The 15,680-nt window shown below is 36.8% G+C and overlaps 1 protein-coding gene across 1 annotated transcript; it reads left to right on the top strand.

Annotated features, from left to right (window-relative positions):
- Positions 1-7,919: 7,919 nt before the first annotated feature.
- Positions 7,920-11,172, top strand: LOC128636093 (tumor necrosis factor). Its single transcript, XM_053689157.1, has 4 exons — positions 7,920-8,487; positions 8,797-8,842; positions 9,781-9,846; positions 10,029-11,172. Exons 1-4 carry the CDS (start codon positions 8,308-8,310, stop codon positions 10,442-10,444), a joined length of 708 nt encoding a protein of 235 aa, XP_053545132.1. The 5' UTR covers positions 7,920-8,307; the 3' UTR covers positions 10,445-11,172.
- Positions 11,173-15,680: the final 4,508 nt, after the last annotated feature.

Raw genomic sequence — 15,680 nt, 5'->3', positions numbered from 1 at the left:
CTGCCCCTTTGTTCCCAAAACTTTTTGAAGGAATGCAAAAATGCCCCATTTTTTATCATGACTGTTTACTTACTTCATCTTTGTTTATTATATATGGGCAGCGGTCACACTGGTATTATTTTTATGCCCATCACAATACTATGGCATGCAATATCTGCAGCTGTTAGCTGCTCTGCACCTGAGGAACTACAGTTCCCTGCATTCTGTGGTGGTGGATATGTTTAAAAGGCGAAAAGTCTGTGGGCCTATTCAGCGGTGTCTGAACTGCAGAGAGAGAGAGTGAGAGAGAGCAATTTATAGAGAGCAGTTGAACATTTGAGAGTTGTGCAGCAGAGACAGGGCTGAACAGCAGAGAGAGAGAGAGAGAGAGAGAGAGAGAGAGAGAGAGAGAGAGTTAAACAGCAGAGAGATTGCTCTATGAGTTTATGGTTAATAACTATTAATATACTTTATTTTAAAGTGATATCTGTTGTGAATATTATATTTATAATTACAAATAGGTTAGGGTGTGTGAGGTAGGAGAAACACCTTTTAAAATATACAACAATAAGAGCCATAAATAGATGTAGTGTTCTGCCTAATCAACTTAAAAAATCCCCAGTTACGACTGGTAGGATTTACAGTTGATTATGCCTGGTATATATTGAAGTTGTTAAAGTGAGGGTAAATCTTAGTATTTTTTAAAAGCTAGAATTAACCAGTGGAACAAATAAATGGGACTGTGGTGCTCAGTGTGACATACGCTGCAGGCAAATAAAGGTATCTTTCAGATTTAAGTATTTTAGACTTCATAGGGCATATTTATCACCAGAACTGCTGGTGCAATGATAAATGCTGAGAGCGTATGCTGTTGGCATTTATCGATGTGCAGTGGACATGATCCGCTATATCAGATCCTGTCCACTCCCACTATAATAAATAGGCCCCCATGACTGAAGGTCCCCTTTATTTGAAGCACTGGTAAATCCTAACATTTCACAAACCCCAGGATTTACCATCACTTAAATTAATAACAGTGACAATAGTGGCAGCTGTTAATTGTATGTATTATTTAAATTAAAATAAATTGTTTAAAATACTACAATCAAAACACACTCTAATAATTAATCTTTTTCATTTTGAGTACGTTGCTTGTCATCGATCAAGTGTCATTTTCCCCCCTCAGATCTGGTCACCCCAAAATATCCCTCTCTGCTTGCTGATGAACGCTATAGTAAGCACTAGGGAAAAAGCAGCCAAGACAACGGCAAACACAAAAAAATGTACGTCCAAGTGTCTTAAAGGGATATTGTGCACTTGATTTTTCTTTGCACAAATGTTTTGTAGATGATCAATTTATATATCCCATCTGGGAGTGTTTTTGTAACAATGTATAGTTTGCCCCAAAGTTATAGATGTATACTGACATCAGCTTGTGTAATGGGTCTTTTGATATGCATAGGAGGGGGAGTGGGGAGAGTCTGCATTTCTTGCTTTCTCAGCCCACTTCAATGGGTGTCCCAGCCTAACATCATCAACAGTGCTAAACTGGTAGCTTATAAATACATTTTTAAAAGGTTTTATATTGGATGTTTAGCTCAGTATCTGTGCATATTCTTTATAGTAGTGTCTATTGCATGCAGTTATATCAAAATCGGTCTATACTGTCCCTTTATAGCGCTAATTCTTTATCGGAGCACCCTGCAACAATTGCACATTACTGTAGCATAAAAATGAGTAATTTCGCATATTTTTCAAACACGTTTTGTTTTTAAGACAAATCTGATTAAATGACAAAATACAAATGTTTAAGCTGTTCTCAAGCAAAGACAGTAGCATTTGTATACTTTTTAAGAAAATATACACGCATTTGCATTCTTTTGTTTGAATTAAAGGATCTATTCTGTTGCATTTTTATTTGAATAAACACAAAATATGTGAAATGCTTTAATTGTATTGATGTTTGCGTATCTTTTCTTTTTTTTTATGTAACTATGTTTTGTCTGGCTTTCAGCACTACTTGTGCACCAAAACATATTTTGTGGTTTAGCACTAGAAAATGGAGGACCAACACAAAATACTGTAAAATAATAACAGTGTTTTATTGTATTATTAAATGTATTTACATAAGGCAGCAGATCATTTCAGTTTCAGTGGCATTCAATACAATGATAATACATTAACCCTTTCCGGCCCTATTAATTTTTAATAAGTGCCCCAGCAGGTCTTATTTACTTTACCATCAGCCTTAGGGATACAGATGGGAAAGTGATGTGTCACATTATATATATATATATATATATATATACTGTTTATACAGTATCTATCTACACATATATCTATATATATATATTTCCACAGACTGACAGTAGATTATTAGGCTCAGCCGCTCAGTTTATCAAAATCCCTTGCACACATCAGGGTTGTGCTGCCAGGCTCCTCCCTCCCGGCCTCTCATTTCTCCCCATTCAGCCAGGACAGCGGGGAATCTCTGATAGCTGCTGGTCAGTGCCGTGTGGGTCGTTCCGCTTCCTGCAGTGGTCCCCGTACTTACGGTGTGAGTCTAGTACCAGTGATCAGTACACGTCGCCACATCTAGCCTAGCTGTGCACCGATCACTGGTAATGTAACTGGGAACTTCGTCACCTTTCCGGTCCTATGTCGGAATATATCCAACATTGGATCGCAAGCGGTAAAACCCTTTGTCGGATATATTCCATAATGGGACCAGAAAGGGTTAAAGGTATAGTCTAGTCAACAATAAACTGTCATGATTCAGATAGAGCAGCAATTTTAAGCAACTCCTATTATCAATTTTTCTCCATTCTCTTGGTATCTTTATTTCAATAACACAAAACAGATGAAACAGATGTAGGTGGCGCCTACGGCAGTCTGATGTATCTGAATTAAAATGTACAATTGAACATTTAATACTAAAGGAAGAATGTATTGAATTAGTATTAAATGTTCAATTATACATTTTAATTCAGATACATCAGACTGCCGTAGGCGCCACCTCCATCTGTTTTGTGTTTTTGTTTCTGTTCAATAACGCGGCATTTGTGAGAAGTGTAGCCAGTGAGGTTACGCATACTTCGTTTTGCCCGTTTATCTTTATTTCAATGTAAGCTTAGGAGCCAGCCCATTTGTGGTTCAGCACCTGGGTAGTACTTGCTGATTGGTAGCTACATTTAGACACCAATCAGAAAGCATTACCCAGGTGCTGAACCTAAAACGGGCCGGCTACTATGCTTACATTCCTGCTTATTCAAATAAAGATACCAAGAGAACAGAGAAAAACTGATAATAGGATTAATAAGAAAGTTCCTTAAAATTCATGAAAGTTTATTTTTTACTAGACTATCCCTTTAAGCAGTGTAAAATGTTAATAAAAGCACAATGTTACATAAATTAAGCACAACTAATACATTAAGCAATAGATCTATATACTTAGCTGTGAGTATGGATTTTACTGTACAATAGCACAACTAATCCTCAGCATAGCAGCCTGGAGTAATCTCATTCTCATAGCCTCAATGATATATTTCAGCTGCAATTCCCCAAATGAGATGTATACAAGATGGAAACCAATGCACTCTCTGGTCTCCCTAACCAAAGTTCTCCTAATTAAACTTGCTGTATTTAGTAGGCGTGTTTAAAAGTGTACTAAAAGTCTTCAAGGCGAATGGTCCTCTCGGTTTCTAACACTATCTTCCCCTGGCATGCAGGATACAGACCATTCTTCTAAGATTTTACTATACTTAAAGTCAATTCTAGCTTTTGTGAAACGCTAGGATTGACCATTGGAACAAATAAAGGCGACTTTCATTCATAAAGTATAAGATACTTCATGCTGAAAACCCCTTTATTTGTTTCAAGCGATCGCCACTCTGAGCTACTAAGGCAGCCCACGGCAGATCGCTGTTTTGCTAAGAGGTGACATTTTCACCCCTTAGCCAATAGCCATGCGGGAAATCCAGCTGGGAGCCCTTTGGAGCTGGATTTCCCGCATGCTATTTGCTCAGCGTCCGTCTGAGTAAAGGAGCTTTCTGCTTGAAGTATCTTATACTTCATGAATGAAAGTCCCCTTTATTTGTTTCAATGGTCAATACTAGCGTTTCGTTAAGATTGACTTTCACTTTAATAAGCTTTCCCAAAATATATAAATCTCTCACAGACAGTGCTCCCACACTCCCAGATAAGACACTGGGGCCTATTTATTAGAGGTCTTGTGGACCTGATATGACAGTGCGGATCAGGTCCGCAAGACCTCGCTGAATGCGGAGAGCAATACGCTCTCCGCATTTAACATTGCACCAGCAGCTCACAAGAGCTGCTTGTGCAACGCCGCCCCCTGCTGATTCACGGCCAATCGGCCGCCAGCTGGGAGGTGTCAATCAACCCGATCGTACTCCATCGGGTTGATTACCGACGATTCCTGTCCGCCTCATCAGAGCAGGGTTTGAAGACTCGCCAGAAACACAGGCCCACAAGCTCCGTTCAGAACTTGATAAATGGGCCCCACTGTGTGGACACAGACAGTCTTAAAAACAATGACAGCCGTATAGAGTAAAATACATGTCTAACTTTCCTTAAAGGCATTTCTATTAAAGGGATATATGTGCTAAACATGTGCTATCCACTAAATAAGCGTAAATACGGAAAACTATATATCTATACAGTGCATATATGTTCTCTACTAAGCAATATTAATTAATTATTTGTGTATAGAATCATGAGCATTTATGATATCCATTACAAACTATGTAATATCTGTATCTCTGTACAATTCTATCAAATTTCTTACACTTATCAGATGTTCCACTAAAAGGGACTTGAAATCCAAATTTTTTATTTCATGATTCAGATAGAGCATGCAGTTTTAAGCAAAGGGGAGTCGATTCAGGAGTAATTTGAGGAAGCACTACTTTACAGAAAGAGTGATTGATTTATGGAATAAACTCAAGAAGTAGAAATGCCTGGGATAAGCATAAGGCTATCCTACCTACTAATTAATGCCTAGGACAAGCATAAGGCTATCCTACATACTAATTAATGCCTGGGATAAGCATACGGCTATCCAACCTACTAATTAATGCCTGGGACAAGCATAAGCCTATCCTACATACTAATTAATGCCTGGGATAAGCATAAGGCTATCCAACCTACTAATTAATGCCTGGGACAAGCATAAGGCTATCCTACCTACTAATTAATGCCTGGGACAAGCATAAGGCTATCCTACCTACTAATTAATGCCTGGGACAAGCATAAGGCTATCCTACCTACTAATTAATGCCTGGGACAAGCATAAGGCTATCCTACTTACTAATTAATGCCTTGGACAAGCATAAGGCTATCCTACCTACTAATTAATGCCTGGGACAAGCATAAGTCTATCCTACGTACTAATTAATGCCTGGGACAAGCATAAGGCTATCCTACCTACTAATTAATGCCTGGGACAAGCATAAGTCTATCCTACGTACTAATTAATGCCTGGGACAAGCATAAGGCTATCCTACCTACTAATTAATGCCTGGGACAAGCATAAGGCTATCCTACCTACTAATTAATGCCTGGGACAAGCATAAGGCTATCCTACCTACTAATTAATGCCTGGGACAAGCATAAGTCTATCCTACGTACTAATTAATGCCTGGGACAAGCATAAGGCTATCCTACCTACTAATTAATGCCTGGGACAAGCATAAGGCTATCCTACCTTCTAATTAATGCCTAATTAATGCCTGGGACAAGCATAAGGCTATCCTACATACTAATTAATGCCTGGGATAAGCATAAGGCTATCCAACCTACTAATTAATGCCTGGGACAAGTATAAGGCTATCCTACATACTAATTATTGCCTGGGACAAGCATAAGGCTATCCTACCTACTAATTAATGCCTGGGACAAGCATAAGGCTATCCTACCTACTAATTAATGCCTGGGACAGGCAATGCCTGGGACAAGCATAAGGCTATCCTACCTACTAATTAATGCCTGGGACAAGCATAAGGCTATCCTACCTACTAATTAATGCCTGGGACAAGCATAGGGCTATCCTACCTACTAATTAATGCCTGGGACAAGCATAAGGCTATCCTACCTACTAATTAATGCCTGGGACAAGCATAAGGCTATCCTACCTACTAATTAATGCCTGGGACAAGCATAAGGCTATCCTACCTACTAATTAATGCCTGGGACAAGCATAAGGCTATCCTACCTTCTAATTAATGCCTGGGACAAGCATAAGGCTATCCTACCTACTAATTAATGCCTGGGACAAGCATAAGGCTATCCTACCTACTAATTAATGCCTGGGACAAGCATAAGTCTATCCTACGTACTAATTAATGCCTGGGACAAGCATAAGGCTATCCTACCTACTAATTAATGCCTGGGACAAGCATAAGTCTATCCTACGTACTAATTAATGCCTGGGACAAGCATAAGGCTATCCTACCTACTAATTAATGCCTGGGACAAGCATAAGGCTATCCTACCTACTAATTAATGCCTGGGACAAGCATAAGGCTATCCTACCTACTAATTAATGCCTGGGACAAGCATAAGTCTATCCTACGTACTAATTAATTCCTGGGACAAGCATAAGGCTATCCTACCTACTAATTAATGCCTGGGACAAGCATAAGGCTATCCTACCTGCTAATTAATACCTGGGACAAGCATAAGGCTATCCTACCTACTAATTAATGCCTGGGACAAGCATAAGGCTATCCTACCTACTAATTAATGCCTGGGACAAGCATAAGTCTATCCTACATACTAATTAATGCCTGGGACAAGCATAAGGCTATCCTACCTCCTAATTAATGCCTGGGGCAAGCATAAGGCTGTCCTACAAACTAGATAGTTTATACTTGTAGGTAATATCGGACAGACTTGCCTGGCCTATGGCTCTTATCTACCATCAATATCTGTTTCTATGTTTTCTAATTTTTCCTATTATCAGCTTTTCTTAACAATGTGTTTAGTCTCTTTACAGGGGTTTTACACATAAACTTGCAAGCTATAGTGCTGAATAGGGTTGCCATCGGTATTTTACAAATATACTAGACAACCAATCACTTATGAAGTCTAAAATTAAACCGCATTGATTAAGTGTCTAATATTTTCACATATATTGGGCTTGGGCAGAGCGGAAGTAAGAAAATCGGGGATGATCTCAATAGCGGGGGACACATGGGGAGTCAGCCATTAAGCTGAGGGGGCCCCAATACTCCACTTTTGTTCCACCTGGCAAAGCTATAGATAGGAAGCATTTTGAGATATGCTTCACATGCACAATAAAAACTGTTTGTTTGGTGGGGGGTTTGCTGTTGCAAGTATATTGCAAAAATACATACTGTATATTTCAAAGTGAACATTTAAATTTTAGCTACAATGTCCCTTTAAAATTACAGTTTAATGTTCCTTTTAAAAATGCTAACAAAGTGTTTTATATTTCTTCCACTCTGTACTAATCTTACAAGTACCCAACTGTATTTCACTAATCACCAGTACTAATAGTTTAAAGTATATAGTAATGTTAAACTTTATTTTGCATCTCCTGCAGCGTGACAATATATATATACAGTACACATGTAACACTCTCTTCCTCTCTGCTATTGCTACAGATACCTGACCCACCAAATGGTGCTCTTGTGCTGCACAAAGGAGAAGTGCTGGCTATTATCTCAGTTTCACTTTCCAAATCCTAGTGACTTTATATTTCTATCTTTAAAAAAGAGGAAGAAACAAACAGCTACAGTTGAAGATCTATAGTAGAAAATGGGTGTTGCTAAAATTAATTTGTCAGCTTCCCTGTCCTGATGTCACCCAGGGAAATTCTGCATCTTGCTGAAGGGAGTGTTTAACTGTGTTATAAAGGCTGCAAGAAACAGATACTGGGCATTCATAGTAAAGAAAATAAACCTGGTAATACAAGAAAGAGACAGACAGAAAGTGAGAGAGAAAAGAAAGAAAGAAATAAAGAGAGAAGAAAGAAAGAGAGAAAGAAAGAAAGAAAGAGAGAAGAAAGAAAGAGAGAAAGAAAGAAAGAAAGAGAGAAGAAAGAAAGAGAGAAAGAAAGAAAGAAAGAGAGAAGAAAGAAAGAAAGAGAGAAAGAAAGAAAGAAAGAGAGAAGAAAGAAAGAGAGAAAGAAAGAAAGAAAGAAAGAAAGAGAGAAGAAAGAAAGAGAGAAAGAAAGAAAAAGAGAAAGAGAGAAGAAAGAAAGAGAGAAAGAAAGAAAGAAAGAAAGAAAGAAAGAAAGAAAGAAAGAAAGAAAGAAAGAAAGAAAGAAAGAAAGAAAGAAAAAATATGGATTCTGTAGAGTCTCGGCTGGAGAATGGACTCCTAACTGTCAGTTGCACAGAGCGGCGCAGGAGATCAGACCTCTGTTGGCGATGGGTCAGCATCTGTTCCTTCCTTTTAGTTGTAGGAGCTGCTGTGTTTTTTGCCCTGCTGCACTTTAAGATCATCCCAACCCCTGCAAACAAGGTGTGTGTATGTCTTTAAATCTACAATCTTTTTTTAATAAACCTAATGTTGGACCACTGCACCTGCACTGTGTGCACATGTCATAGTGTGGGAGAGAGCGGAAGCTTAGTAGTTATGCTGCTTTAGTTGTGTATATACAATACAGTATGTGTGTGTGTGTGTATATATATATATATATATATATCATAGTGAGATTATATGCCCAAATTTGTGTGCTTGGCCATCATTGTTATAGTATAAACGTTTGGTGGTAGGGGGCAGCTATTATGATTTAGTATATGTAACTGAATACAAACTTTTCTATTTTAGGATGAATTTAGGATGCCGGAAATATTGGCTGTTAGGACTTATTTAGGTAAGTTTACTCTTACTTTAGAGGTGAATGCAAAATGTATTGTATCAATGTACTAGAAATTAGTGTATATGCACAATATATTACAGTGATGGCTGCAGGCTATACTAGAGTAATACAGTGGAGCTGTATATATAGAATGAATTAGTGAGGGTCCCACCCCAGAGGTTGCCACACACTATAGTAGAGAGGAGCAGTATAACTGAGGGTCCCATTTCAGAGGATGCCACACACTGTATTAGTGTAATACAAAGAGGCTGCAAAAATACAATGTCTTATTGAGGGTCCCACCCCAGCAGTTGCCCCACACTATATCAGTGTAATACAGAGGAGTTGTATAAATACAATGTATTATTGAGGGTCCCACCCCAGAGGTTGCTTCACACAGCATCAAAGTAATACAAAGGGGCTGTATAAATACAATATGTTACTGAGAGTCCAGTACCGAAGGTTGACACACACTGTATCAGTGAAATACAGATAGCTGTACAAAATATATTGCATTACTATTATTACCCCAGAGGAGCTGTATAAATACAATGTTTTACTAAAGGTCCCACCCCAGAGGAGCTGAATAAATACAATGTATTACTGTGGGTCCCTTCACAGAAGTGGCTGCACGCTGTATTTATGTACTATGACAAGATCAGTGAAATACAGATTAACTGTATAAATATAATGTATTACTAAAGGTACCACCCCAGAGGAGCTACATAAATACAATGTATTACTGCAGATTCCACCCCAGAGGTAGATGCACCCTGTATCTGTGTAATATAGACAGGAGACATATAAATATGTATTTTAAAGGACCCAAGCCCAGATGTGGTTGCACGCCTTGCTAGAGTAATATTGAGATAAGCTGTATAAATAGTATACTATGTATTACACCCCAGAAGTGACTACATATTGTTTTAACATTACTTATTTATTTCTCGCAGATTCTATTCCTACAGACGTAAGAAAACATAATAAGCTTGGAAAGAAATTAGCAGCTCATTGTCCAGGTATGGAAAGGTCTTCACCATTTCTTCCTTTACTTTCCTATATACCAGTTATTATATCCTTCTTCCATGTTGTCTCCCCTTAGCCTCATCCTCTTTTTGTTTTTCACTCAATTACTCATTTTTCATCCATGTTATTTCCTGGTCTTCTTTGTCACTCACGTCTCCATGTTCTTTTTGTTCAGGTTATGTAGAAAATGGTCAATTAGTCTGGAAGGAATCCACCCTTATGGATGAGGACATTGATTCAAAGGAGGGACAGGTGAAACTACAGGACAACTCCCTAGTTATTCCAAAAGATGGTCTTTACTTTGTATACACTCAAGTTGCATTCACAGGACGCAATTGTCAAGTAACTAAACCTCTCTACCTATCTCACATTGTCAATAAGTGGAGCCTCTCCTACGATGACCACTCTCCAATTCTTACCTCTACCAAGTCAGTTTGTGAAGTAAAATCTAGTTCTGCCTGGTTCCAACCCATGTACCAAGGTGGGTTATTTTACCTTGAGGAAGGAGATATCCTCTCCACTAGCACCGATGGCATTGGACAACTTGATGTGAGTGATACTCAGATTTATTTTGGGGTTCTTGCCATATAAGGTGGCAAAATCCATCAGTTGGATCCTAGTGGATTTTAAGGAACTCTGGTTGGGCAAGTCAATGATTTAAAGAAACAATTTAATTGTCTTGTATAAGATATTTTCAGACTGGAGCATCTGTGGCAAAAGTCCATTATTTCAAAGCTTCTATGAAAATCCTTGGTAATAATCCATTAAATGAAGATGGGTACATATATGGACTGGTACCCTCAAGATTATTAATGGGTACATTTGCTCCATTAAATCTGCTTGATACTTTCATAGTGTTGCAATTAAAACACTCTTCTACAAGCACTTAAAATCAGAATGTTGAGACTACTTTATCACTTGCACTGTGGGTACACTCGTATCACTATTAACTCAAAGTGGATTTCCATGGAGTCATTTGGAAAACACATAAACAAAATTTCAAAGACGTTATCGCTCACTGAACATTTCAATTTTCTGTATATATTATTTTTTATTTATTTAAATATTTATATATTTTTATATTATATTTTATATAATTTTATTGAGTTCTGTGTAATTTAAATATTTGATATCTATGAGAGTAAATTTAATTGTTATATATGCATACAATGTATGTATTTGTCTTTCATTTGTGTACAACTTTATTGTATATGTTGTGCAAATATTGTATCCAAATGTATATTATGTATTTTGTTCCGTTCTAGGAAACAAACCTGAGAAATAAATGCTATGCTGCTTCTCAATGATTTAAAAAAAAATCTTATATAGTTTTTGCTCTGTTAAAGGTATAATAAACACTTTGAGATTTTAATGCAAAATGTTTAAAGGGACATTTTTCATGTTTCAGGTAAAGAATACAATTTTAAACAACATTCCAAATTACTTATATTATCTAATTTGCTTCATTCTTTAGATATCCTTTGTTGAAGAAATAGCAATGCACATGGGTGAGCCAATCCCATGAGGCATCTATGTGCAGCCACCAATCAGCAGCTGCTGAGCCTATTTAGATATGCTTTTCAACAAAGGATTTCAAGAGAATGTAGCAAATAAGATAATAGAAGTAAATTGGAAAGTTGTTAAAAACCACGTTCTTTCTAAATCATGAAAGAAAATATTTGTTTCATGTCCCTTTTATATAATGTATTTTGCCTTATTTTCCTATAAATTAAGTCTGAAAGTTAAGAGCTTTCCAATTTTGACAACCGGAAAGGCACATGACTGGTTTCACCCTAAACATGAACCATAATAAATTCCATAGTGGTGATAGGATACAATACGGTAAACAACGCAAGTTTTGCTAACATAATGGCTGTGGCAAGTGGGGGGGGGGGGGGATTAGATACTAAAAAACACAGTGTGTTACTGCATTCAAAACATTTTTGAACTCATCCACTATGTTAATTTATTACAAGAATGCAGACAAGTCCTGTAATTATAAGGTGCTTGCTGTTCTTTAAATTCTATGTTCTACTAAGGAAAATAACAAAACAATCCATAAAGATTATATATGGCGCTGAATAAACGTGCCATACAATATTTTCAAAAGATTAGAACTCTTAAAACTGTATTTTTTTTACCAACTCTAAATTCACGTTTCTTTTATTTCCTTGTGTAAAATTGGTTTAAAGACCTATTCAATTTTTTGTGTTGCATTTAAAAGAGTTTGTTGGAGTTGTCTTGATCAGCCAATGACGTTCTATCCGATAGACCAGTTGTGTACAAATATACATTTCCTATTAATTTAAAAATCCTAACAAACAGATTTAACTTTTTGATGCATATATGTTTAACATGCGTAAATAGGGCTGTTTCTTTAACTTAGAAACGATCCAAACAGCATGAAAGTCTACCTACTTCCACATTCGGCTTGAACGAAAATGCCAAATGCACAAGTCTACTGATTAGCATGCTTGAAATGATACCGTGCCAGAATATGCTCTCTTTTAGCCTAATTGTGCTTTCCACAAAGGAGAACTTTAATGAAGTTCAACCCAGCCCCAAAATACAAAATAATCAACTATGTATATCTTCCCATCTGATATTGTTTTTACTGTGTCAATGGTCACTCTTCATCCGCATTACTCTGAGTTTAATTCCACATATAGGCCTAGCTTAGAGGTTGAGCACAAAAATATTAGTTGTGCTCATATTACAAGTGCAAAGTAATTTTTTTAGCGATTGAGTGATAGTCTAGGGAGCGTTACCACATACACTTTTGGAGTCCACAGCTCCTACTGAGCATGTGCAAGAATTTACAGAATATAGGTATATGCAATTTGTGATTGGCTGATGACTGTAATTTGTTGCAGTGGGAAGGAAAATAAAACTTACTTTTATTGAATGTACTATTCTACTGTATTTAGTGGTCCATTAAGTGGCCAAACCTTGAATTTAAAATGAGCAGTAGAATATTTTTTGGCAAATTTCAAAGTTAATCCAATTTTCCCTCCCCCCTGTATCATGTGACAATTGTCAGCCAATCACAAAATGCATTTACATATAGACTGTGCACTTTTGCACATGCTCAGTAGGAGCTGAATCCTCAGAAAGTGTGCATATAAAAATACTGTGCATGTTTTGATATAGTCTAGTCAAAATTAAACTTTAATGATTCAGATAGAGCAGCAATTTTAAGCAACTTTCTAATTTACTCCTATTATCAATTTTTCTTCGTTCTCTTGCTATCTTTATTTAAATTTATGCTTAGTAGTTGGCCCATTTTTAGTTCAGAACCTGGGTAGCGCTTGCTGATTGGTGGCTACATTTATACACCAATCAGAAAGTGCTACCCAGATTCTGAACCAAAAATGTGCCGGCTCCTATGCTTATATTATTGTTTTTTCAAATAAAGATAGCAAGAGAACGAGGAAAAAATGATAATAGGAGTAAATTAGAGTTGCTTAAAATTGCTGCACTATCTGAATCATAAAAGTTTAATTTTTACTTTAGTTGCCCTTTAAATGGACATGAAACCCCCAAAAATTTATTTCATGATTCAGATAGAACATGCACTTTAAAACAACTTTCTTATTCACTTCTGATATCAAATTTTCTTCATTGTCTTGGTATCTTTTGGTGAAAAAGGCTCAATAGCATGCACATGTTTGGAGCACTATACGGCAGCAGTTTTGCAAGAATGTTATCCATTTGCAAGAGCACTATATGGCAGCAGTTTTGCAAGAATGTTATCCATTTGCAAGAGCTATTTCCTGCCATTTAGTGCACCAGACGCCTACCTAGGTATCTCTTCAACAAAGAATATCATGGGAATAAAACAAATGTGATAATAATATGTGATAATGTCCGCCTGTCGGCATTTATCATTGCACAAGCAGTTCTAGTGAAATGCTTGTGCAATGCCGCCCCCTATACATTCGCAGCCGCTAGCAGGTGGTGTCAATCATCCCAATCGTATCCAATCGGGATGATTGCTGTTCGCCCCCTCAGAGGTGGCGGACGAGTGACTTACAACTGCTGCTTCTTAAATTTAGTTTCTGGTGAACCTAGAGGCTTGCGCGGAAACAGCAGCATACGCTGTTTGTTAAATCAGCCCCTCTGTCTGAATAAAAAAAGCTTTTGGTTTCATATCTCTATAATAAGTCCTAAAATCTATTATTAATTAAAACACACTTTGTGGGTGCAAAAAATGTGATGTGGTATTCCACGCCAACACTCGTAGCGGCAGCCCTCATGGAATGCTATAAAAAAGGGGCTGTCCCTGCGAGTAGGTAAAAGTGCGCAATGAAGGGTGAAGTACAGAAGGGGAAACCGGTGTGTTTTAAAACATTAATGTTACAATTAATAGAAATCAAATTATGCTGTTTCCAGTGCACTGTACCTTAAATTCGATATCATTTTCGTATGCATAGTTTTTCCTTTCAGAAAAATTTGTGTTTTGAGTATTTTTGTGAGAAATACAGTGAGAAGTATAGTGTGAAAATGTTTATAATATTATGCTGGGATTTGAGAGAAAATTTCATTTACGCCCATGGAATTCCCATGTTCAGCCCATTTTCTTCTTAACTCCTGATTCTGGCGAGCCTGAAGGCTCGCGCGGAATTAGCATCATGGGGGGCTTGATAAATTGGCCCCTTAGACTTGGTATCCTTTGTTGAAAAGCATATGTAGGTAGTCCCAGAAACAGCAATGTATTTCTGGGAGTTAGCTTAACACATCTGATGAACCAATGACAAAACACACACACACACACACACATATATATATATATATATATATATATATATATATACAGTATATATAAATAGCCACCAATCACAAGCTAGCTTCCAGCAACATGCTATGTAATAAAGGATAACAAAGTACAAACCAAATTTGATTACAGAAGTAAATTGGAAAGTTATATATAATTGCATGCCTTGTTTTAATCATAAGCGTTGCATTTTGAGTTGACTGTACCTTTAAGTATGTGTAGCAAAATTTTAACAATTTTTCAAGCAAATTACCTCTAAAAATGGTGCTTTTCTTCACTGGAGTGGATCCAGGAGTCTGACCCTACATAGTGATTGGCTGGTCAGTAGAGTATCTTATTTTGATCTGTCTCTATATGGCCAAAGCACAGGAGATAAGATAATGATATTCATGTGACAATTATTGGGCGTATTCCTGGACTACTGTAATGTACAGAATATTAAATGATAATGACTAAAACTTCCCACTATTTCTCAATCATTTCCATTTACAGACATTTCCTCCTTTCACTAATCCATTATCTGCTCTGTATCTATATTTATTTTTATCAATCTCTTCACGCTCTTCACTTTTTTGAGTCATTGTATTCTGATTTACAATTCACATTCTTTCAATCACTCTCTTTTTATTTATCTATCTACTGTATCTATCTATCTCTTTATCCATCTAGCTATCTATCCATCTATCTACCCATCTATCCATCTATCTATGTATCCATCTATCTATGTATCCATCTATCTATCCATCTATTTATATATCTATCTATATATCTATCATCCATCTATCCATCTATTTATCTATCTATAAATCAATTTGTCTATCATATATCTATCTATCTATCTATCTATCTATCTATCTATCTATCTATCTATCTAACTAAATATATATAATCCATCTATTCATCTAGCTATCTAATCTATCTATCTTATCTATGTAATCTATTTATCTATCTAATCTATCTATCCATCTATATATCATATATCTATCTGTCTGTCCATCTATCTATCTATCTATCTATCTATCTATATTTCAATATATCTATCTAATCTATCCA

The sequence above is a fragment of the Bombina bombina genome, chromosome 7, assembly GCF_027579735.1.
Source record: "Bombina bombina isolate aBomBom1 chromosome 7, aBomBom1.pri, whole genome shotgun sequence".
Classification (NCBI taxonomy): domain Eukaryota; kingdom Metazoa; phylum Chordata; class Amphibia; order Anura; family Bombinatoridae; genus Bombina; species Bombina bombina.
The sequence above is the reverse complement of the archived record's forward strand: the minus strand, read 5'-3'. Positions and strand labels throughout refer to the sequence as shown.

What these genes read in the sequence shown, in the direction of transcription:
- LOC128636093 (XM_053689157.1), top strand. Translation starts at nt 8,308, where the DNA reads ATGGATTCTGTAGAGTCTCGGCTGGAGAATGGACTCCTAACTGTCAGT. An exon ending in TCCCAACCCCTGCAAACAAG is followed by an intron (nt 8,488 to 8,796) that starts GTGTGTGTATGT and finishes TTTCTATTTTAG; the next exon opens with GATGAATTTAGGATGCCGGA. An exon ending in GGCTGTTAGGACTTATTTAG is followed by an intron (nt 8,843 to 9,780) that starts GTAAGTTTACTC and finishes TATTTCTCGCAG; the next exon opens with ATTCTATTCCTACAGACGTA.